Source organism: Cavia porcellus, unplaced genomic scaffold (assembly GCF_034190915.1).
Source record: "Cavia porcellus strain 051 isolate PalLab524CR breed Dunkin Hartley unplaced genomic scaffold, mCavPor4.1 scaffold_7, whole genome shotgun sequence".
NCBI classification, from domain to species: Eukaryota; Metazoa; Chordata; class Mammalia; order Rodentia; family Caviidae; genus Cavia; species Cavia porcellus.
Window position 1 is genome coordinate 61,447,195 of NW_026947490.1, and position 24,086 is coordinate 61,471,280.

At 40.6% G+C, this 24,086-nt stretch overlaps 1 protein-coding gene across 12 annotated transcripts in view; it reads right to left on the reverse strand.

Annotated features, from left to right (window-relative positions):
• The window catches only part of Pard3 (par-3 family cell polarity regulator), a 605,303-nt gene that overhangs the window by 161,668 nt on the left and 419,549 nt on the right, over window positions 1-24,086 (reverse strand). For 9 of the 12 annotated variants that reach the window (XM_063253679.1, XM_063253673.1, XM_063253680.1 and 6 more), the window contains one exon: window positions 4,342-4,452. The exons of the other annotated variants lie outside the window; for them this stretch is intronic. In XM_063253679.1, the coding sequence (XP_063109749.1) occupies window positions 4,342-4,452 (111 nt within the window). The remainder of the gene's footprint in view (window positions 1-4,341; window positions 4,453-24,086) is intronic. 12 annotated transcript variants of the gene reach the window in all.

A 24,086-nucleotide genomic window follows, 5' to 3' on the forward strand; every position in this document is an offset into this window, starting at 1 on the left:
TAACTACAGAGATTACCAATATACACACCATGCTTAGTGATGTTAGGGAAGATACAGACAAAAAAAATAGACGATCTTAAGCAAATTATGAAAGTTCAGCATAAGAAAGAAGTGGAATCCATAAAGCAGATTCAAGCAGATATCCAAGAGAATAAAAAGTATCTAAAAGTATCTGAAGCAGATTAGGCCAATGTGAGGTCAGGATCTCAGATACTGAAGACAGGTTTGCAGTTAGTGACCAGGAAAAGAAAGAGTTCTGAAAACTATCAAGGGAAGGTGAGAAATCAAACCAGCAGCAGCTAGATGAGATGAAGAAGAATAACTTAAGATCAACTGGAATCAATGAACAAGCAGGAGACACCATAAGTGACATTAAAAAAATCTTTGCAGACATTTTGACAGAAAATTTTGCTGGTGGATAAAAAGACTTTGATAGGGCTGGGGATTTAGCACAACAGCATAAGCACCTGCCTTGCAAGCAGGCAGTCGTGAGTTCGATTCCCCAGTACTGATAAAAATGAAAAAGACAAAAAAAAAAAAAAAAAAGACTTTGATACACAAGTAAGTAAGGCATATACAACTCCAATTAGCAATAATAATAAAAAATTTATATCCAGGCATATCATAGTCAAGATTCCAGAAACTCAACACAAGGATAGAACCTTAAAAGTGGTTACAGAAAAGAAACAAATCACTTATAAAGGAAAGCCCATCAGAATTACAGCTGACTTCTCAGCACAAACTCTTGAGACAAGGAGAGTTTGGAGTGAAGTACTCCAAATTCTAAAGGAAAACAACTTTCAACCCAGAATGATATATCCTACAAAACTATCTTTCAAAATTGATGCAGAAATAAGATACTTTCATGACAAAGAACATCTGGGGAAATTTATGACACTAAACCAGTACCCCAAAATGTTCTGAAGGACATTCTAGAAAGAGATAATAAGGACAATTCCATTTGGGCTCTGAGTCTGTTGGAAGATAACAGAAGGAATCCACCAGGACAAACAATTTAGAAAAACGGGAAAAAGAAAAAAGATGGGGGGGGGGGGCTTATAGAAGGGAGGAAGTTATAAGGATCAGGGCAGAAATTAACACAATGGAGACTAAAAAAACAATACAATGAATCAAAAAAGTTGGTTCTTTGAAAGACTAAATAAAATTGACAAGCGCTTGGCCAACCTTATCAAAAAAAGGAAAGAAAGAAAAGACTCAAATCCATGCAATTAGCAATGAAAAGTGTGAAATCACAACAGATCCCATAGAAATTCAGGAAATCATCTATTCTATTAAGATCGAAAATACAGAAGAAATGGACAGATTCCTAGATACAGATGAATTACCAAAGCTGAATCAAGAAAATATATCCTAAATAACCCAATATCAACAAATGAAATTAAAGATGTAATTAAAACCTGTCAACAAAGAAAATCCCTGATGGATTCACTGCTGAATTCTACAAGAAATTTAATGAAGACCTAACACCACAATTTCTCAAACTCTACAGTAAATTGTCAAAAAAGATTGTATACCATGATCAAGTGGGATTCATCCCAAGGATGCAGAGATGGTTCAACATACATAAATCCACAAATGTAATATGTCACATTAACAGAGCCAAGGACAAAAATCATATGATCAACTCAACAGATGCAGCAAAAGCTTTTGACAAAATCCAGCACCCATTCATGATAAAAACCCTACAGAAAATTGGAATAGATGGTCTTTACCTTCATCTGATAAAAGCCATCTATGACAAACCAGCAGCCAGCATCATACTAAATGACAAAAACTGAAAACTTTCACTCTAAAGTCAGCAACAAGACAAGGATGTTCACGGTCTCCACTATTATTCAACATAGTCTGGAAACTTTAGCCAGAGCAATTAGACAAGAGAAAGAAATAAAAGGAATAAAGATAGGAAAGGAAGAAGTTAAACTATCATTATTTACACATGACATGATACTCTACATCTTTGACAAAGATGCCAAACACATTCACTGGAAAAAAGACAGCCTCTTTAATAAATGGTGTTGGAAAAACTGGTTTTCTGCATGACGAGGGTTAAAAAAATCCATTATCTTTCACTATGTACTAAGCTAAAATCAGAATGGATTAAAGACCTTAATATTAAAGCAGAAACATTAAATATGCTGGAAGATAGAGTAGGTAAGACTCGTTAAGACATTGGTGTAGGCAAAGACTTTATGAATAAAACCCAGAGTGCACAGGAACTATCACAAAGAATCAACAAATGGGATCTCATCCTACTGCAAAAGCTTTTACACAGCAAGAGAAACCAACAGAGTGATGAGACAACCCACAACCTGGGAGAAAATGTTTGCCAGCTGTTCCTCAGATAAAGGATTACTATCCAGAACATATAAAGAACTCAAAAAAACAAATAGTCCTCCCAGATTTAAGAACCAGTCCAAAAATGGGCATCTGAGAGGAACATACACTTCTCAGATGAAGAAGTACAAACAACAAATGAATATGTGAAATGTGAAATGTGAAAAAGAATGTTCAACAGCACTGGTCATGTGAGAGATGCAAATTAAAACAACACAGATTCCACCTCAGCCCAGAAAGAATAGTTGGTATTAAGGAATCAAGCAATAACAAATGTTGCAGGGGCTGTGGGGAAGAAGGAACATTTTTCCACTGTTGATGGGAATGCAGACTGGTGCAATCGCTGTGGAAATCAGTGTGAAGATTCTTCAAAAAACCAGGATTAGAGGTCCCAATTTGACCCAACTATTCCCCTTCTGGGTATCTTTCCAAAAGAATTTAAAACATTGTACCACAGCACTATATGTGCACCCATGTTTATAGCAGCACAGTTTATAATAGCCAGATCTTGGAAACAACCTAAATGCCTACTGACTGAGGAATGGGTAAAAAAGATGTGGCGTTTCTTTACAATGGAATACTACTCAGTCATAAAGAATGATAAACTGGGCAGGTTTTATAGGTCAGTGGATGCACCTTGAGAACATACCTATTAGTGAAATAAATAAGACATGCATGTATAAACTCTATAGTTTCATTTGTGAGACAAGTGGAAAGAAAAATATATATGTATGTTTATGTATATAAAAATAGTCATACAGTTTATGTTACAGTTTATGTATATAAAAAATATAAAAATTTATATACATTTATGTATATAAAAATTGTCACCCCCGTGGCCTGTTCAGACGCAAATTCACTGCCTCCCTCACTGAACACTTCTATAGGTACTGCCTTCCCTTCTACACCTTGTCCCAGTATTTGTATCTCAGAGAGAATGACCTCAGCCAAAGCAATGACTCAGGTCACACCTGCCTTTACTTTAATCCACTGTGAGCCATTTTGAGTTGACTTTTGGATGTCTTAAGAAATGCATGATGTGCTGTAAGGTTTGGGCTTTTTGCACGTGGAAACCCAGTTGTCCCAGTATGTTTACTGAAGGTACAATCCTTTCTCCACTTAATTGTTTTTGCATCTTTGCCAGAAATCAATTGTCTGTTATCTATTGGGTATCTATTTGGGGACTTCATAATAGTACCTTAGTGGTTTGTCTGTCTTGATATCAACGCTATTTTGTCATGATTGGTGTAACTTTGTGGTAAGTCGTTGGACTGGGGAAGGTTAGAGCTCTAATTTTGTTTCTTCATCAAAGTTGTTTAGACTATTCTGACTTTTTGTATTTCTACAGAAATGTAAGAGTCAAAATCTTAATTTTTATGAAAAATGATGCTGGCATTTTGATAAGGGATTGTGTTTTCTGATCTTTATTATTTTCTTCTATTTGTTTTTGGTTTTATTCTGTCTTTTATTTCTAATTTCTTCAGGAAAGATATGAGGATATTTCATAACTTTCTTCTTTTCGTATCAATGTACTTAATGTTAACAAAAGAAAACAGTGAAAAATTAACAGCCTTAAATTATTATTATGAATCAAGATACTCAAAGTAAGATATTAAAATTCAAACAGGTTTATTTCTAGATGAGTACTCCTCTAAAATGTCTATATGACATACTCATAGATGAATGAGGCAGGATTTTAACTATTTTGTGATTTTAAAAAATCATTGAAAATTCAGCATTACTGTGTTTATTCATCTAAAATGCTTCTCTGTCTCCTATGTAAAAGATCTTAACTCAAACCATTAAAATTCATACTGATGCTCCAATCTCTTTTTTTAAACTTTCTTTCCATTACATTCCTCTGACAACCAGCATTTGGAGTGACATAGAAAATAGAGTTGAATGAAAAATATTTACATTTTAAAGAGCAGAAGGGGGAAAAAGAACATCTTTCTAATGAGGTTTAATCAAATAACTGAAGTCTACCTCTCCTGCTCCTGCTTCATTCGAATCCTCTCCTCTTCTGACGTAAAGGATTCCTGCATTTTTATTTTACCCGTTTTCTCAATCTTGTCATCTTTTCGATGTTTGCCAAACCTGTTGATAACAAAAAATTCTAACTTGTCAATATATACGAGATAAGTTTTCTTCCCTTTGTAATAAAGACATGTACTCAGTGAAATCTTAGCTTCTTCAAAATAAAGGGAAAGTATTGCCTCCAGCAACAATCACAACTTCCAATCAGAATATTTCATTCATTTATTATTGGAACATTCTAGAGAAAATCTTTATGGAAAATGGCCTGGACAAAACAAAACCAAAAATGAACAATGAGACTTGCAATTCATCCTCATGAAACAAACCAACAAGTACACAGGAGAAGGTGCTGAATACTTTAGATGTCAGGAGAGGAAGGCTCTGTAAGGGGTTCCCCTTAATTTAAGAACCGATAGTCCACCCTCGTCTATTTAATAATCTCTCCATAAACAACTATTCTTTGTTTTCAGGGCCAACCTTATCGGAAACATTCATCATAGTTTAAACACGGGCCATTAAAGTCCCATTTGGGAGATCTGACACACCAGGGATAATTCACATCGCTGAAGCTCACAAAGCTGATTAAAACAGGAGCTTTCAGGCTTCTCATCGAACACCCCCAAAACCTGATGAAGGCAACTGCTGAACGAGGTGCCTGTGACCTGAAAAGCTGTATCTGATCAAAACAGATACAGGCAACACACACCCCTAAAAAACAGCCCATGAGCTGCCATGGGTGGATGCTGCCTGGGACGCTCCTGACAGAAATACTGACAGCATCCTTTCTGGCACCAAAGTAACCAGGAACCTCAAACTTGGTATCAGTCCTTCCTGGGCTTATCTTCTGGGTGCCAATGCACGAATCCCCAAGTCCTATTTACCTGTCACTCTCCAGTTGCCAGATGTTTCCAGAGAGAAATATTTCACAGGCAGAGAAGCAAAGAACATTTATAAATAAAATACAGTGACATCTCAGTCGTTGAACTACATTTGATCAAAACTGGTGCTCAAACAGTGAAAAGTTCAAGAACTGAACATATTTTTCCCACAAGTAATAATGGAAAACCAAATAATTGGTTTTGAGGCCCCAAAATTGCACTTATAAATTCATTTTTGCAAGACTTTAACAAATTTCTCAGTGATTTCTTTCTTTAATGGGGTTCTCACAGTTTTCCTCTTAGCATTGCTGCCGATGTCAAACTTTTCTGGAAGCTGTGTTTATATTTTACACAAAGCATGCGTGCACACACACAATAATGCCGAATGTTGGAACACACTAATATAAGCACTACTGCACACTGGCTGGGCGAGAGTGGCATTCAGACTGACTCTGATTGAGAGACACTATGCAATGTCACAGGTAACATTACAAGATCGACCCGGGCCAAAAGGCAAAGATCCTGGGGAAAATGCAGGTGGACTGATTTTTGCACGTTTTGTTTTTATTATTATTTGAGCAGTGGGTTATTTGAGGTAAAACCTGGGCCCTCTCACAGGCTAGGCAAGCTCAGTACCACCAGCTGTACCTGCAGCCCAAGTTGGCATGTTTTTAAACAGCTTAGGTTTTTTCAGCCCAAATCTAACACCGAGCTTAATTAGCTATGTCAAAGCCTTTCTTTTAAAAAATGGTCATAGCCTGTTGGATGAAGAAAGTTTCCATTTGTTTCCAAGTCATATATATATATATTTTTTTTTTCACTGTATCAACCACCAACTCTTTAACTTTCATGTACATGACTAAAAAGAAGGAAAAGGAGTAGAATCCTGATTCATATTTAAGAATGCATTTTCTGTCATATCATGGCCTAATATTAGTTTCTTATACTGTCCTCTAACCACTAAAATAATTACTTGTGACTGTTTGCAAAGTATTTGAGAACATTTTCCCTTATTATTCAAAAGTCAAGATTAATATATGAAAAAGTACAGAAAGCACAGATAAAATACTTGTAGGTTAACATGTGGACATCCCCCTTAATACTTGGTGATTTCTTTAAGGCATTCTACAATATTACAGCATATTACTCTATCATTGGGGCAAAAATGGGTCACTTAGCTCTAATTTTCTTGATGAAATGGACTGTAAGTAAAAAAGTACACCAGCCATTCTAGAGTGGAAAAAGAAAAAATCTATACTTACATTTACTCTAATTGCCAATATATTCTAGTCTGCTTCTACTTCTCTGACCCCTGGCAATGGGGATTGAACTCAGGAGAGCTGAGCTACATGTTAAATTTTCATTCGTTAAGGGTATCACTAAGTTGCTCAGATTTGCACCCTCCTGCCTCATCCTCAAATGCAGCTGAAGTACAGACATGGGCTACATCACCTGGTTTACTGTGCTTCTTAATTTATGGTTGCTTAATTCTCCCTGCAAAGGGAGAAGGAGATCACTGAAAAAACTTCAGCTATGTGGATTGGCAAAGTTAGTTTCACAGATGAAACCCATTAACAACCTAGGAAGGTAATCACTTACTAGCAAGATACTTAACAACTTGGAAAACATCAATTATTTTTATATTAATCTCTCAAAAGCTATTGGAGCATGAATGTCAGATGGGTCACTGTCTAAGGAAGAGAAGAGCTGGACAAATACCAGGCTAATGGACTAATGGAAGGTCTTGGCAGCACACACTGTCTCTGCTGAGAATGCTCCAGGAGCAAACTCTACCACCCTTGGGTGTGGGCCACTGCCCAGTGCCTGGGGAGGACTCTGCTAGTCACATCTTGGGACTTATGGACACACGAGTATGATTTCTTTTTTGAAACAGAGGAATAAAAATACAATAAAGAGTTTGGGAGGAAAAGGTGTTAGGAAACTTCCTTATGGACAATGCCTAATGGGAAAAGCCCAGTGCACAAGATGCCCATGCTCCATGGAACCCTCTCTACCTCCCTGCCCCAGAAAGACAATGATGAGCCCAATTTTTTTCAGACAGGAACTGACTGTAACATCTCTGAAACAAGGTTTTCTTCATTAAGGGTTCAGGAATGTTTTCACTCTGCTAAAGTAATCTCAGAGTAATCTGCTACATGGGTTTTACTGTGATGTGTTTCAGATGGAAGGAAACCATCTGTCAGTGCTGTGGGCAGCCATGGTGGCAACCTGTGCTTCTGGATGAACGAAGACAGCAAAAAGCAGACAGCACCATAACAAAGGCTGGTGACATATTCTATTGTGTTTAAGTAGAAGGAATTGTCCTTGAAAATTAAACTAGTGACCAGGTATTGTGGTATACACCTGCAAACCTAGCACTCAGGAGGCTGAGGCAGGAGGATTTACAGAGTCTCCACCCAGTTTGGACTACACAGGGAGGTCAAGGTCAGTCTGTTGACTAAAAACAACAATAACTAAAAGGAAGGACGAATGGAGGGAGAGAAAGAGAAAAGAAAATTTACTGTTGCGTTTCACTGGCATTAAATCATTTTATGACCATACTTCCAAAACTGTTACATAGATTTAATGCAATTCCAATCAAAACACCAGTAACATTCCTTACAGAACTAGAGGAATCCTAAAATTCATATGGAAATGGAAGAAATGTACAATAGCAAAAGTAATTCAGGGCAATATGGGCAAAGCAAGGGGTGGCACAATTCCTGAATTTAGCTACAGAGAAAAGCTACAGGGATAAAAACAGCAAGGTCTTGGCAAAAACAAAATAAAATAAACAAAAACACCAAACATGTGAATTACTGGAACAGAAGATACAAAAACAATTCCAGCACACTCAGCTATGTTATTCTTGACAAAGGGGCCAAATCTCTTCTCTGGAGGAAAGATAGCTTCTTTAATAAATGTTACTGGGAAGACTGACTTTCCACATGCCAAAGGTTGAATTAGACCCGTCTCTCTCACTATGCACTAAACTGTAATCAAAGTGGGTCAGATATGAACATTAGAACAGAAGCCATCTGCTGGAAGACAAAATCGGTAAAACTCTTGAAGACAAAGGTTTAGGCAAAGACTTTCTGAATAAAACACCAGTTGCACAAGAAATAGTATCAAGAATCCACAGATGGGATTGCATCAAGTTAAAAAGCTTCTGTACAGCAAAAGAAACCACCAACAGAGTGAAGAGACAGCCTACAGAATGAGACAAACTTGCCAGCTACTCTTCAGACAGAGGACTGGAATCTAGAATATACAAAGAATGCAAAAAACTAGACTCAATTTTAAAGATCTAATCTAAAAACAGGCATCTGAAATGAATAAATGCCTTTCAGATGAAGTAAAATGTTCAACACTGCTGGCTATTCAAGAAATGCAAATTAAAATAACACTGAGATTCCAACTCAGCCCAAAAAGAATGGCTACCACCAAGATAAACCAATAACAAATGCTGGCAGGGCTGTGGGAAGAAAGGAATCCTCCTTCACTGTTGGTGGGAGAGCAGACTGGTGCAACTACTGTGGAAATAAGTACGGAGATCCCTCAAAAAATACAAACAGGAATTCCATTTGATCTAGCTATTCCCCTTGGGGCTGCGGATTTAGCTCAGCGGCATAAGCACCTGCCTTGCAAGCAGGCAGTCCTGAGTTCGATCCCTGGTACCGATAAAAACAACAACAACAAAAACAAAACAAACAAACAAAAAAAAATGGGGAAAGACATCACACTACAGTGATGGGTGTGTACCCCGTTTACAGCAGAACAATTCATGAGGGCTAAATCTTGGAGACAGCCTGTACATCCATCACCAGATGAATGGATAAAGAAAATTTGGTATTTGTACACAATGGATAAAGAAGGATAAACTCAAGTTTTTATAGGAAAATGGATGCATCTTGAGATTATAGCGTTACATGAAGTGACTCAGACATACAAGTTTAAACATCAATGATTTCTCTTATATGAAAAACTTTATGTATATATTACATGAAGCATGAAATGACAGATAATAGGAAAAAAGGAAAAAAATACTGTAATTCAGTGTAGACAATATATCTAATGTGAACCTTGACTTAGTACAATTGTCTTATATGTTTTTGTCCACTAGTTTAGATTTTAATCTACATATTATAATTAACTTTATAAGGTCTTATAGGATAAATACATGAATTTTATGATGGAAAAATAAAAAGTGGGTAGAAGGGGAAAAAGAATTGAAATGTGCTATGTACAAGAACTAATTCCTTACAATGAATGTAATCATTATGTGCTACAAATATGCAAAATAATAATAAAACAAATTACAAAAAAATCCTTTTAGTTTTAATAAAGTAACATAACTCTGCAATAAATATCACTGAGATATTTACCGTTTAAATTGCAACATTTGTACTGCTACTAAAATTAGATCTCTAAAAGAAAATATGCTGAGTGATAACACACAACATACTGCTATAAATAAAGTGAAAATGTATTGGTTTTATAATGAATGGGCTCTTTCTAATGCCACATTAAAAAATCTGATACGCTAAAAGGAAACCTTAAAAAGCTACTGCCATGTTTAAAAACAGATGGGCAGGCTATTCAGAACCAATTACGTGTAGGCTTTGAGAAATAACTTTTAAAGTAAGATTTTCTTCAAAAACCCCACTGAAACACAGCTGAAGTGTGTTCTCTCTCAGCCCTGGTCACTCAGGACTTCCTGCCTACGGAGGGCTTTGCTATGTCTTGCTGTTTACCTTAGAAACATGTAGGGCAAATGACACTGCTTGGCCAGAAAACAGAAATTAAAATGGGTCAGTAATGAACCTGTCGTCACCTACTAGAAGCCAGTCACGCTCTGCGGACACCCCAGCCCTGGAGGAATCAACAGTCACGCGGCTCAGGAACCTGTCCTGTGTTTCACTCATTTCTCCAATTTGCACTGCCATGTGATTCATGTTATTTTCTCTCTCCAGGGAAGTGCTCCCTATTTCTTGCTTTTTTTTTTTTTTCTTTTTGTAGTGCTGGCATGGAACCAGGGCTACAGAAAATATCAAGCCACTGAGCTTTGTAGACTGTCTTCTTATATTTTTATACACTGAAGATACTATCTATGCTCACGTGTCTGAAAATCAAGGGATTAGTCTCCTCGCCCAAAGTTGTTATTTAAAAGACAAGAAAACCAAGGCCTGGGAAACACTAGGAGTGGCTGAAATTCACAGCACAGGTGAGGACAGAGTTTGGGCCACCAAACTCATAGGTCATTTAAGGCATCTCAATGCATCTGATCTTGTGCACTCCTAAGAGAAAATGAAATTTCAAGCTTGCTTTATGTAATTCCTAAGTGAGGCATATAATTAAGCACCTGATGAATGCTCTTTTGATTATTTAATTACATTTAACTAGAATATTGAATTCTTAGTATGCACTTTATCTCACTGACGTGTGCTACCAGCAGGTGAGGTGGGTGTCCTCATCCTCCTGCTCAGAGGAAGCACAGAGGAATCGAATGACACATCAGGTCACACAGCAACTGAGAGGCAGAGGCATACTTCAGAATCCTGAAAGAACCAAAGGCAGGCACTGAATGCCTTTATACACAGGCAGCTGATTAATAAAATCTGTTTAAATAAATAGGATCAATCTTGCATGCTTTGCAGCTTTCAGATCCAGGGGACACAGGACCTGAATGGAATCTGTCTGTAAAGACCAAGAAACTGAACATAAAATCATGAACTTTATGTTGCTGCTCCTCACCATTAGAAAGGATCACAAAAAAAGCTACCCACACACTCATTCACAGGACACTGCCAACATTCTAAATGCAATGACACTCCAAATGCTAAAATCATCTGTCCTGGTACATTCAAATACTGTCAGGCAACAGCAGGAGCATGTCAAACTGCCCAGCTCCATTCAGAAGGTAAAGCAGTAGGCAATGCCCTGCAAGCATTTATCTTTTGTAATCACATGCTCTTGGTTCCTTGTCATATTTTATTTTTTTATTCCTCAGTCTCCATTATACAAATAAGAAGAAGAAGAAAAAGAAGAAAAACAGTAAGTCACTTCTAATATGTTCTCCCTGCTCAGGATCTTCCATATTTTAGTGACGTTTTAAGAACTCGCTGCCATGAAAGTGTCCTGATTTGCTCAGCAGTAGATTGTGGTGACGCTGGATGAATCAAGGGAAAGGAGGCTGATTATGAAAAGCAGAAAGCTCCTATTTAGGCAAGAAACATCTTGGTAATCAACAATGATGAGAAAGGAGCCTGAGAGAAAGGGTACATGACAACTTGATGGCGCTTTTGTGAGATGGGGTGCAGTTTTAAATCCATCGAGTTTAGCAGGGGTTCTCTTTAAAAGGAAATTCACAAACTTGAGAATCATTATTTGATTGTGTACAGTTTTCATCAGTGCTAGTCTGATTAGATTTAATAAACTAAATTTGTGTTGCTTGGCATGCAGGGGGGAAAAGTGACATTTTTTTTAAGGGAAGGAAAAACAGCTTCTAGTTAATATATCTACAGCAACTTTCACTGTAACTCCCTGGACAACAAATCCTTCTGAGGAATCCCAAGCAATGTCCCTCCAAGTGTACCCCGAACCCTGGCACAACCTGTGCGTTCTAATCAGGGATGCACTGATCGGCTTCATAAACCGACACTTCAGAAATTCTAGAAGAGTGTGGAACAAAGAAATACTAAAACAAAAATTGAGAAATTAAAAATAGAGGAGGAAACTCAGAAGAGAATCTATTTTGATTCTGTGAGGATCACTGTAAACTCCAAAGATCTAAAAGACAAATGCCAACAAACAAAAGAAAGCAAAGAACAAACAAAAAACCCTATGAGATTCAAACACCAAGACTTAAGAGGGGGCGAATGCAGTGATCCTTCTGAACACAAGATACATGGGTAAATAACTGAAATAATTTTTGTAATCCATACTGACAACCATTTGAGTAAAGTGAGAATGGATGAAAGTATATCTAAATTACGATGTTAAAGCTTTTCAGAGATCAGCCAATTCTCAGACCACATGACAGTGTCTGGGATAAATAAACTCCCTCTTTGTAAAAAGAGGGCAATTAGTAATTTATGCTCCATACCACATTTTTATTAGACTTCCCCCACCGTTTATGTTGTTCTTCAAATCATACCCATGCAGGTAATCAAAACACTAACCTATCACCTCTAAGATCCAAATGCCAATAGGATGCAAATTATATTTTGTTTCTCCTCTACTAAACTGACTTTATTATAATACACACATATACATATATATGCATTCATATATAGTTGAACTCAGCAAAAGCGACATAGTCCTGGTTTTTTCTAAATGCTTAATTTGGCGATGAAATCAGCCACGTCCACTTAAACCGATTTGGAGAGCGCCTTTCACTAACTCCTTCACTGGGTCTTTTCTTCGGCACCACACTCCTAATTCTTGCTCTGTTCATTTTAATGCATTATTGTTTCACAATACAATGCCACAAATTGCAAATTACATTTGGCTCAAGGAGTGATTATGAAAAATACTATTGCCGCTGCCTTTGCGCGAATAACTCTGATAATAATGAGAGATTGATTGAGCTCAAAGCAGCCCAAGTGATGAGAAGGGTCAATTTGAGCATTTCTATTAAGCTTCTTTTGTTCAACCCAACACTTTCACAGGTCAGAGGCAAATAATCATACCCGACATCTGGTTTCCATGGTTTTCTCTTTTCCTAAGGAATGGGGAACAATTTAGTAAGTGGTCTTGCCCCAGGAGGCGGTCCATAAGAAATGCTAATACAACCTAAGTGGCAGAAAACACAGGCATTTAAAGGGCCACTTGAAAAAGAAAAAGTAAAAGGTAGTACGGTATTTTATTACATACCTCTTGCTGTCAGGACAAAGAAATAGGAGTAGTGAGTAACAAAGAGAATCCTAGTAATTCTTTTTATCACTTGTCTATATGATACTCAAACTGGCATCCAGGTTGAAAATGCTCCTGAAACTACATGCACCTGAAAAGATCTTTATGAGTTAGGAATTTGACCTCAATTAAATATGCACTGGGAATCAAACTGTATGTTTTAATCACTGACATAAAAAGATATGTTAGTTACAGCTGCCGGAACACCCTCAAGGGTGTTCTTACTCATCTGTGCTTATAGAGTAGATGAAAGTCACAAAGAAAGATAAAATGGTCACCAAAGTTTTTAAAAAAAAGTCTCAGAATTTCTGTATAGCTCCTGGAAACTTTGAAAGATGAAAACTTCCCCAAAGAGCTCATTATCTGTAAAGTTAAGATGTCGGTCAGCACTTTTTTCTGTCGATTATAGGAAACGATTTCTGTTGATTCACATTTCTTAGAGAATGCTCTCTACAGAGTAAATTAAAGGGTGTAGAGTTTTAGGTGTATCTTTAAGTTGATTTGCATATTCAGATACAACTTTAAGAGCTGATATGTTTCTACAAGGCCCTGCAGACCAGCTCTGCAAGCTAATCGCCAGGAACTGGAAGCCACACTTCATTCTTAGCAATGAGGAAGAACAAGGCAGTCCCACCGAGGTACCCAAGCGAGGACACAGACACCCACTGTCCATAGGAACTGCACCACCCTCTTAAAGAACAAGGAACTAGAAGTCACAGCTTTGGCTAAAATCGTCTTTGATCCTTGCATCCTGCCTTCTGGGTGCTAGAAAGCAAAGAGGTGTAAGAAAATGATGGTAGAACCCCAAATCCTGACAATGGCTCTTTCCCAGGCAAGTTGCTTCACAGTTCTGCTTGTGGGTTCAGTTTACCAGAACACACTGTTCTGGATATTATTTATGACTCAGTTGCAGTGAAGAACACAACTGGTCACTAGTACGCAGTCCTGGCATGATTTCAGGGATGGAGCAACAAAGGATTAAAACAAGAAATATGTTCCCTGTCTCATCTGCAAGCTGCTTGCCCCTCCAATGAGAGACAATGTGAAATCTGACAAATGTCAAACTGCCGCACTCTTCCTTCTTTGCCTAAATAGTTCAACAAATATTCAAATATAGAACTCAGTGATTTGTGCACGGGCCTCATGCCAAATCGTTTCCATCTCCTCAGGACGGTCACGTCTGCACTGTAAGCAGCATGGTCTCAGACAGTGGACTGATGTGCTGGGATCACAAGCAAAGAAGGAAGCTCTGTGACAGGCACTGTGCCATCCCTGCAAGATGTCCACGCTGGAACCAGAGGTCATGGCTCTGCTCTCAGTTTGAATGATCAGCCTTCTCAGTTCTAGCTGGGACTCGTAGGGTATCATTATATTATAATGCTCTGCCTGGCTACGGTCAGAAACTATCTTATCTAAACTAGTGTGTAATTATGCTATATTAGCAAACTGAATTTCAAATAGAATGGCATGTATATAAATTCCACAGGGTGATAATACCCACATATTTAACTGTCACTGAATGCAGGGTGTTTGCCCTGCTCTAGATCACCATCTCTCTTATATTTTTTATTTTGGGGTCTTGCTAAGTTAGCCAGACTTGTCCCTGAACTTTTGATCCTACTGCCTTGGTCTCCCAGAGTGCTGGGATTACAGGAACGCATTGTTGCCCCTAGCCCACATACCATGTTTAGTCAATGAGTGCAGATTATCCACCTAAAAATAACTTAGAAATAATTAAACTAAGGAGAAAGAGCCTCATGAGAAAGGACTTGAACAAAAACCATAAACTAACACACAGAATGTCTTGAAGTTTTAAAAGCTGTCCATGTGATTATTTTATTTAGTTCTTAAATTAAATGTACAGAAAGTGGTAACGAAATGACTCAGGCTGGTGTACCAGGCATGGTAGGGCTGGCTAGGGAAAGGTGCTCCAAACCCTCAGGACTCAGCTTCCCCCTCGTGTGGTACACTCTCCTCCCCCATCCCCTTTACCTCAGCAACTCCACGTGACTGCACTCTCCATGCTGACTTATATGTTAAGAGTTCATGAAGTAAAATCTCTCTTTATTACATTAAAATTGCATGCAAAGCAAAATTTAAGAGTCTGGTATAAAAACCTAAAGAGGTATAAAACCAATTAGACTGCAGAATTCCTGAAAGTGGTAAATAAAATGTGGACCCCTAAACATCTCAGAGAAACGCACCTGCCCCTCAGCACAGAGTCGCCACGGTACCTGCTGCTGCGGGTGGTGGGCAGATGATAAGACATAAACATGCTGTGCTACTACCGTGCTTTGAAATTTTGTCACTCTTTTTCTCTTTAATAATAATAATTTTCAAAAAGCATCTGGGTAATACCTAAAGATCAAAAACTCAATGAGAAGCTCTCTGAGATGGATGGAGCAGATGTTGCCAACCTCAGCTCTACTGGGATTTAGGGCCAGATACTCCTCTGTTATACAAAGACTTTTATGAATCAAAAAAAAAAAATGTACAGCAGCCTCCATATCTTCTATGTACCAGGTTTGAATAGTATCTCTTCCCTCTGGTGCAACCTAAAATGTCAGACACTGACAAACAACTGTCGCAGGGCAAAGCACTGGAAACTGGTCACTACTTGGCTAGGGTTTAGATATGCATAAGCCAAGCAACACAGGAGGCTGAGACCACACAACTGCACGTATGAGGACAATCTTGATAATTTAGCAAGACCTTGTCTCAAAAAAAGGAGCAGGCAATGTTGGCGATGTAGTTCAGCGCTTTCTGGGTTCAATCCTCAGGGCCAAAGGAAAAAAGAAACAGAGAAAGAGAGGGAGGGAAAGAGGGAGGGGCGGAGGGAAGGATGGAGGGAGGGAGGGAGGGAGGGAGGGACGGAGGAAGGAAGGAAGGAAGGAAAGAAGGAAGGAAGGAAGGAAGGAAGGAAGTCTTCCTTTAATGAGAGGCTCAGGGCTGCATGCAGAGTGCAGACAAGTTCCCGCACATTACCACACTGGAACACAGAACACAAGCGAGCAAGCTAGAACAAGAACACATTTGGAGATGGAGCCACAAAGGCACCAAAGCCAGTTCAACCCACATCACAACCCGTGCTTCAAAGCTCATACTCCAAAATCTGAAAATCACCGGTCACTTCTCTGATAAACGATGTTATCCAGTAATGATAAAAATGCTGTCCATTAAAAAAAATAGTAGCAAAGATTAAAAGCAGCCACATTTAAACAACACAGTCCACTGCAGGCAAAAATCTCTGCCTGCTCAGTGCTGGCCAGGAGGAGCCCAGACCCCTGAAAGGCAGCTCCCAGAGCAGGTGCTGCTGGCCACCTACCTGGTGTTAGTCTCCTCCTGTCCTCGGAACCATGACGCAAAGGGTGGGATGAAACTGCAATCCTTAGCCCCCCACAGTAACAGGGGCAAAGACGGGAAGACAGTTGTCAGGATCCTGGGCCCACGGCCAGCTCCGCCTCTTATCAACTCTGTGGCTCGAAACTTAGGATCTTTTTTGGCTACTGGCAACAGTATCAGAGGATTACAGTGAGAATTAGAGGAAAGAGATGTCACTGTGCCCGCACACAGCGCTCAGGAACCACTGACCAGGTCACTATCATGGCTCTTCTTTGTACTGGGGATGGAGCCGGAGGCTGTGTGTATCCTCCGGAATCCCCTACCCCTGAGCCTCACCTCCAGCCTCTTCCATGTCCCTGACCTATGAGACTTAGCAAAAAGCTTTTCCCCTTCCTCCTCCTTCCTTCCATGAATATGGACAGGATGGATACAGCTCCAACTGAGGATGAAAATAAGTGTTAAGACACCTATGTTTTAGCAGCGTTATCCACAATGGCAGTGAGTCCAAGGATGGATGAACTGATAAACAAACCGTGATATATACAGACCGTGGAAAATTGTTCTCTCTTCAAAGGACACAAATTCTGACACATGTGAAATATGGGTGAAACCCTGAGGACATACTAAATGATGACAACCAGTGACAAAAAGATAAATGCTGTATCTTCTTCCTTATGTGAGGAACCTGTAGTCAAACATACAGAGATAGAAAATAAAATGGGAGAGGAGGGAAATGGGAGTTCAGATTTAATGGGTACAGAGTATCAGGACTGCAAGATGAAACCATTCTGGAGTGGACAGTGGTGATGGTTTGAGGGACAACGTGAATGCATTTAAAGTACGTGCCACTGAACTACATATTTAGAAATAGTTAAGATATTTTTACTAGTATTTACCGAATATATTTTTACTAGTATTTACCGAATAATAACATACATATTAAGGATGTAGTGACACTGTTAGTCTGGGACCATCACAAGGGCCTGTGCCAATCTCTAGACTTCCGTTAGCAGAAAATAAAGCCTGGTTTAAGTCACAGTTGTTACGGGGGTCTATGCCACATTCACAGCGATTTCTCACAAATACAGCCCACAGAGGCAAGAAGGCAGAGAAAGAAAAAATACCATTTCCATTTAAGTATTCGGCTTCCTAGTGAGAGATGAGAGAATTTCTTTGCAATATCTCAGTAAATGATCCCATCTTCAGGTCAATACCTCTTCAGGTCAGTCCACCAGTTCCCTCCAGACTGCCCTCAGAGTCAACCTGGGGAGGCCAATGAGGTGGGGGGAAAGCCAGCAGCCTCCCTAGGGTGCACAGCAGATTAACTGAGATAACTGAAAATAAACACCAGAGCGGCCCCCCATCATTCAGCCCCGCACCGTTAGTCCAGCTGACAAAGACTTTCAGTGTTGAAAGCAAGGATCTAGGAGTCAGAGATGATTTTCATTTCCTCCCCCACTGTTTCCAGGGCTATCTGGGTATCTGTGGTTGTAAGGATGGCTGGCTTCCGTCCTCCACAATCCTGGCTAACGATCCTAACAGCCTTTTCTATACTTACTTTTTATTTTAAAGAGGGTAAACTAAAAAAAAAAAAAAAAAAAAAAAAAAAAAGAGGGTAAACTAGCCACCTGTCGCCTCAAGGACAGAGAACAAGGGAGGTGACTCCTACAGGCAAAGGTCCCTTTCCATTGCTGACTGTCCTTAATGGAAATAATACGAAAATTCTCCTTCAGTGACTCACAGCACTTCCATCTATTACATAAGAAAAATACAGTTTAAAGGGGTTTTGCCAGTCTAAACAGATAGAGGACTAATCAAATAATAAAAAGCATACGAGGCTGGGGATTTAGCTCAGGGGCATAAGGACCTGCCTTGCAAGCAGGTGGTCATGAGTTCGATCCCTGGTACCGATAAAAAAAGAAAAGAAAAAGGCTAAAAAGCATACAATGTGGAGAATAAAGACAATAATATTCAACTGGAAAAAAAAGTGTTAGGATGCAGAAACTTTCTAAAAAAGAATCTCGTGTATAAAAATTACATTTTCTATTTATTCTCTAAATTAAGAGAGATCATTCTTAGTGGTGATCCATTTAAAGACCATACTGTTATCTATTAGCAAATATCTATTAGATATTTGTTACATTTTCTACCTTTTAAATAATAAGAGTCTATAATGGTTTACTACTGAAAATAGAAATAAAAATTAGGTCATCAGAGAAAATATTTAGAATTCCATACTTTCCTGGGAAATACATTTGCAGAAAGAAACTAGGTAAATTTTTCAATGCAATGCCAGTAAAGTACATAAAACACAGAATGATATATGAAATTAAAAACTCATATAAAATCATAGTTTTTTAAAGATGGGTACAGATAGGAAGCCCTTTAGATGCATGAAACCCTTTAAAAAAGTCAACAAGCAAAAATCACGAGCATGTCCAATGCACTAATTCTGGTAGTGTACAGCAAAGCACTGATAGTCTGAACACCCCAGGGACTTTATATGAACTTGGATAAAATACAAAAGATGAACGTCGGCCTTAAAAACAAAGTTTTTTGCAAATCATAGTTTATTGCAAGTTTTTGAAGCTAAAGGAATAGGGGAATTCATGAGCCTTGCGAAAACATACCCTTGGAAAACACAGTCTAAGAATATACAGAAGTAGAGTTAGAATTCCTGCTTATACACTAAAATTGTAAAATATCACAGTGTTTTCAAAACAGGGAATTTTAAAGTTGGTATAGATAAATTCACAAGGTATTTATCTGACCTCTTAAGTACTTTTCTGGTCATGTAAACATAACTGAAGTTCAGAACCTAGTAGCTGGCTTAAGACTGTAACAACCAGAGGACCCTGCTCTATAGCACCTCTGGGAATTCGCTGGCAGCGTGGTTCCATAGCTGCCAGCACAGGAAACCGGAAAAACAGTGAGTGAAGAATTCGTTCAGCGCTGAAAGGAAGACAAGCTCTGATAGCCAGCAATGCCCACACCATACAGTGGGGTTTCCTTTTCTGCAGCACTGAGGATTGCACCAAGGGCCTTGGCTCTGAGCTACAACCCCAGCTGCTTCTATTTTTTATTTTTGAGACAAGGTTGATCCTTTTGCCTCAGCCTCCCAGAGTACTGAAATTATGGACATGTGCCACCATGCTCTACTTAAAATGAACTTCCCAGCCAGACACTGGGGAACATGTCTATTCCATGCCGCCAACCTGGAGCAACACTGGCCTCAGAGATTCTCCCATTCATGCAGACACTCGCACCAGCTCAGAGCCTCAGCCCAGGCAAAGAGGACACGTGGGCCACTCAGCAAGGACACTGTGGGCCAAGGTTAGGGACACACACACCCCTACTTCAGTGACTTCCAGGATCACGCTCATCTCCGCAACGGCCCCACAGCCCCAACCCCTGCCCTGCACTGCCCTCATACGCAAGGGGACTAGGGTCTATGGCCTCTGCTTGCTACTGGTGCCAGCACACAGCACACGTACTTCTCTGCCAGCCTTTTCCACACACACTGCCATGGTATCTGCTTTCCCCTCTTGCACTTTCAAACCTCTCATCTACCCACGGTCACCGCCTCCTGGGCTTGTCACAGAAGTATTGGATTCACCATGTCCTCTTCCGCCCTACTGACCGCTGTCTGGTGCTTTCTCCTCACTGCATGACTATCCATCCAGTTCAACAGTCCAAAACTATGGGAATTATTTCTTACTGGTCTCTCTCCTTATTTTTTTGCTACAGTCAGTCAAACCAGGGGGTGGCCTGGATTCCAGTCCCCAAGGCCATCAACAGATGCAGTGGTCCCCTAGGAGAGCTCCCAGGCCCCAGGCACCATGGTACACAGTTCTTTCAATGTGCTATGGTTAAAGGAACCTTTCAACTTTCTAAAAATAGTTCATTTTATCAAGTCATTATCTTGAGTGGCTTCCCATGGTACTTAGGGTAAGGGCCATCCTCTGTCCTGTCTGTTAGGAGAAGCCAGCCACCGCTCCCATGCTGCTCTGGGAAGCCTAGAGGATTTCCACAAGCACACAGAGTTGTTCCACTGCCTGTCAGAACCCACTAAAGATCTGAATGTTGATTTTGTGAGACCTAGCATTATTTAAGAATGGAATATAAAGTAACAGTAACAGCAGCAGCAGGCAATATCGATTTAGTACCTTCTTGGTACCCGGAGGAAAACTGAAATGCTGTGTCTCCATTCACTCACTCGCTCACCCATTCATTCTATGCCCAGGACAGCCCTGTGAGGTAGGCAGCATCAGTGTGCAAACCTCACAAACCTCAGACTCAGAGCTCAGTGTGCAAACCTCAGAAATCAGTGTACCAAGAAGCTGCCCCACATCCAAGGCTGAGCCTATAGCTGGGATCTGAAGCCAGGAAATCTAGCCCTTACCTATTACACTTCACCTCTGCTTAGCAGATCACCACGGAGGGCATTCCACAGAGCAGAGCACGGGCTCCTACACGAAATGCTCATAACTAAAATAATTCATGTGCACTGCATTCACACTGCATTGCAAGGTAAAATGTATTTCTCACTATGGACGATGCCAAAAATAAAGTTGGGTTCCACCTATGCAAAATACTCTTTTCCCACCTGATCTACTTCAGCTAGAGAACTTGAAATGTCCTGTGGATCTCAGTTGTAAGGCTCTTTCCTGGAAGGAGGCAGACGCTACCGCCCAGGCGTGGCCTGCATGCTCTGAGTTCCCAGAGCAGTTTCTATGCCTTCCTTTCGTAAGGCCCAGTGAAGCAGCACCTACACATCACAGGCCTGGGCCTGTCACCTCTGCTTCATCACCACTGAGTCCCCAACACCCACCATGTGCCTAAGAGGAGGCAGGCACTCCAGTAGGTAATTGTTGAATGTAGGAAATGAATGGTTTTTATCTCGTAATGACTAAGGACATTAAACACACTATAAGCTCGGGGAAAACAAAATCTACTGCTGCTCATCATTAGAAATAATCTTTCCAGGTGACTACAAAATGCCCACACTTTATTTTACCATCCAAGTGAACAGTAGTGCAAAGCAGGCAGAATTTCATGTGGATACAGCTCTCTGTGGTAGTTATTTCGGGCACACTGTGGGGAGAGCGGGGTAGAAGCCGGAGCCATGTAAGGTGGGAAATAAAGCTGTCTCCCTGGGGCAGCTGGGGCTGGAAGCTGGCCTCAGCCTTGCAGCAGGAATCTGTCCATTCCTAGCAAAGCACCCACATCGGGGAGGCCCGGGATCCAGTCACACCTCACACGGTTTCCTAGCCTCGGATTTGCAGCTCTAAGCCCCCAACAGGCAAAGGGACAGCAAAGAGTCCTCCTTAACAGAATGCTCCACATTAAGCATGAGATGGGACTCCCCATCATCTGCAGAAGTAAACCCCAAAGCGAGAGGCCCTGTCAAACCAGGTTTGTCAATGGCAGCAGTCTTTTCCCTGGTGCGGCAAGGACAGCCCAGCCAGGGGGTGGAGGAAATGGTACCTGCATAAATGATCACACTCTCCACTCTACCCCGTGCAGTACCAGGCAGCTGGCTGCTGCTATGCCTGAGAGAGAAAACCAAAGCAAAATTCCCTTCCTATGAAAGCACCTGCTTGCGGGTTGTTCTGAAGTTTACTTGTTAAAAGTAACTGTTCCGGATCAACCCATGCTGTGATAAATTAAATAGATGTCATCACTTTCACAGAAAAACATGTTCGGCCCTCTATACTGAAATGAAAGAAAGTAAGAAAGCTGAATTCTAGAGATTTGAAGGTTACACTTGGGATCCTCTTCTGATGGCTCACATCAGTCAGGAAAGAAGGGGATGTACAAAAAGTTAGTTCCCTGTACATGGTGGGTATAGAAAGTTACAAAGGCCAGGATTGAGGCTCGAAGACAGATCCAAGGCAGGAGATCCAACTCAGCAGCCCAAGGGCAGAGCTATGAGGACATCCAGGGTCCCATGCACACAGCAGCAGAGGGCGAGGTGGCTTCAAGAGCTGCATGCACTGAGGAAGAGGAAGAGGAGCGTGAGCTCATGTTCTTTAAACAGGGGGAAAACAAAAGAGCAATGGCAGAAGAAGCCCCGAGGTCTGGAGAGTTATGGAGTAAGGAAAGAGAAAACAGGGCATAAAGACAGGAAAGGAGCCACAACAGTACAGAGCCCTAAGCTGTCCTGAAAAAGTTGGAGGGCTGCTACCTTTTTTGTCTTTGCTAAATCATCACGAGCATTCCAGAGTAGTAACTCTGCCATCACAGAGTAAGGTTATGGAACCTGGCTATTGGTACTTTTTTGAATTAGCAATAAAATCCTTAAACATAATGGCTCAGAGATGGGGTATAGCTAAATGGTACAGTGCTTGCCCAACATGCGTGAAGTTTTGGGTTCCTTCCTCTGCTCTGTAAAACAAGGGACAAAGAAAAAGAAGAGAGAAGAGAAGAGAAGCATAGATAGAAAAAGCTGGAGAGACAAGTAGCATGTGGCATCTCGTCTACCAGGCTCAAATGCTCCTAGAATCTGTTTTTCACAGCACCCACAGCAGCAGTGCCATGCGACATGATGAACCTCATGGCACTCTCAGGTCCTGCATGGATTTTAGTGCAGTACAACCCCCAGAGACAGGAGATGCAGATGGCATAGCACAGTGCTGAGGAACAGGGCTCAGGGCTGATCAAAGCTCATGGCCACCGTGGCTGTCCCCTTCCGTCACAACGTGACTTGGTAATGAGCGCACTGCTTTGAATCTCTGGTTTAGTGTCTACATCCATAAGCAGGGCTTAAAAATAACAGCTTCTAGGATTATAGTGGGGATTAAATGGGTGATGGAAAAACGTTCTTTCCAGTGTCTACGAGCATCTGTGTGCAGGGACCTGCCCCTACCAGCTGCAGTCGAGGAGACAGAAGGACAGGTTTTCCAACAAAGTCTGAAACCTGGGCCCAGAAGTGATGATGGATAACTCCCTAGGTTAATTAGAAGGGTGGAGAACAGCAAGCAGGGACACTTGGAGCTGATTCAGCCCATTTCCAAGTCTCCACAACTGTGTATGAACATGGGAGGTAAAGTTAGTCCTTTCATAAGACTAAAATTACTATGGGGAAAAGATATGCACATTATCATTTAAATATTATAGCTGTCATGCAAGAAGAGACTGAAGAGGCAAGGTCATCATTGCCCGGCAAGGCACACGTCCTGTAGGCACGCTCAGAAGAGCCCAGACCGCAGGAGCAAACAGAAGCTGCTCTATGCCCGCTGAGGGTGAGGCCAAGTGAGGCCTAGAGGGGGCTCTCTGCTGCCTTCAGGAGCACAGTCTCCTGGACCCTGGTGTCTGGTGCCTTAGGAATTCCTGCACAGGGCAAAGTCAGCAATACCTCCCTGCTTGAACTTGTCTTGCCTCAATTACACAAGCCTCACTGGAGCTTGGGGATCAGGAACTGCCGATGGGGAGAATTCAGCTTGGCAATCCCAGCATCTTTTGTATGAGTCAGATGCGTAAGAGGATATTTAAAACACTAGGGGTACTCATGGCAGAGAAAATGGTACCTTCGACAACAAACCCAAACAGAACTTGTCA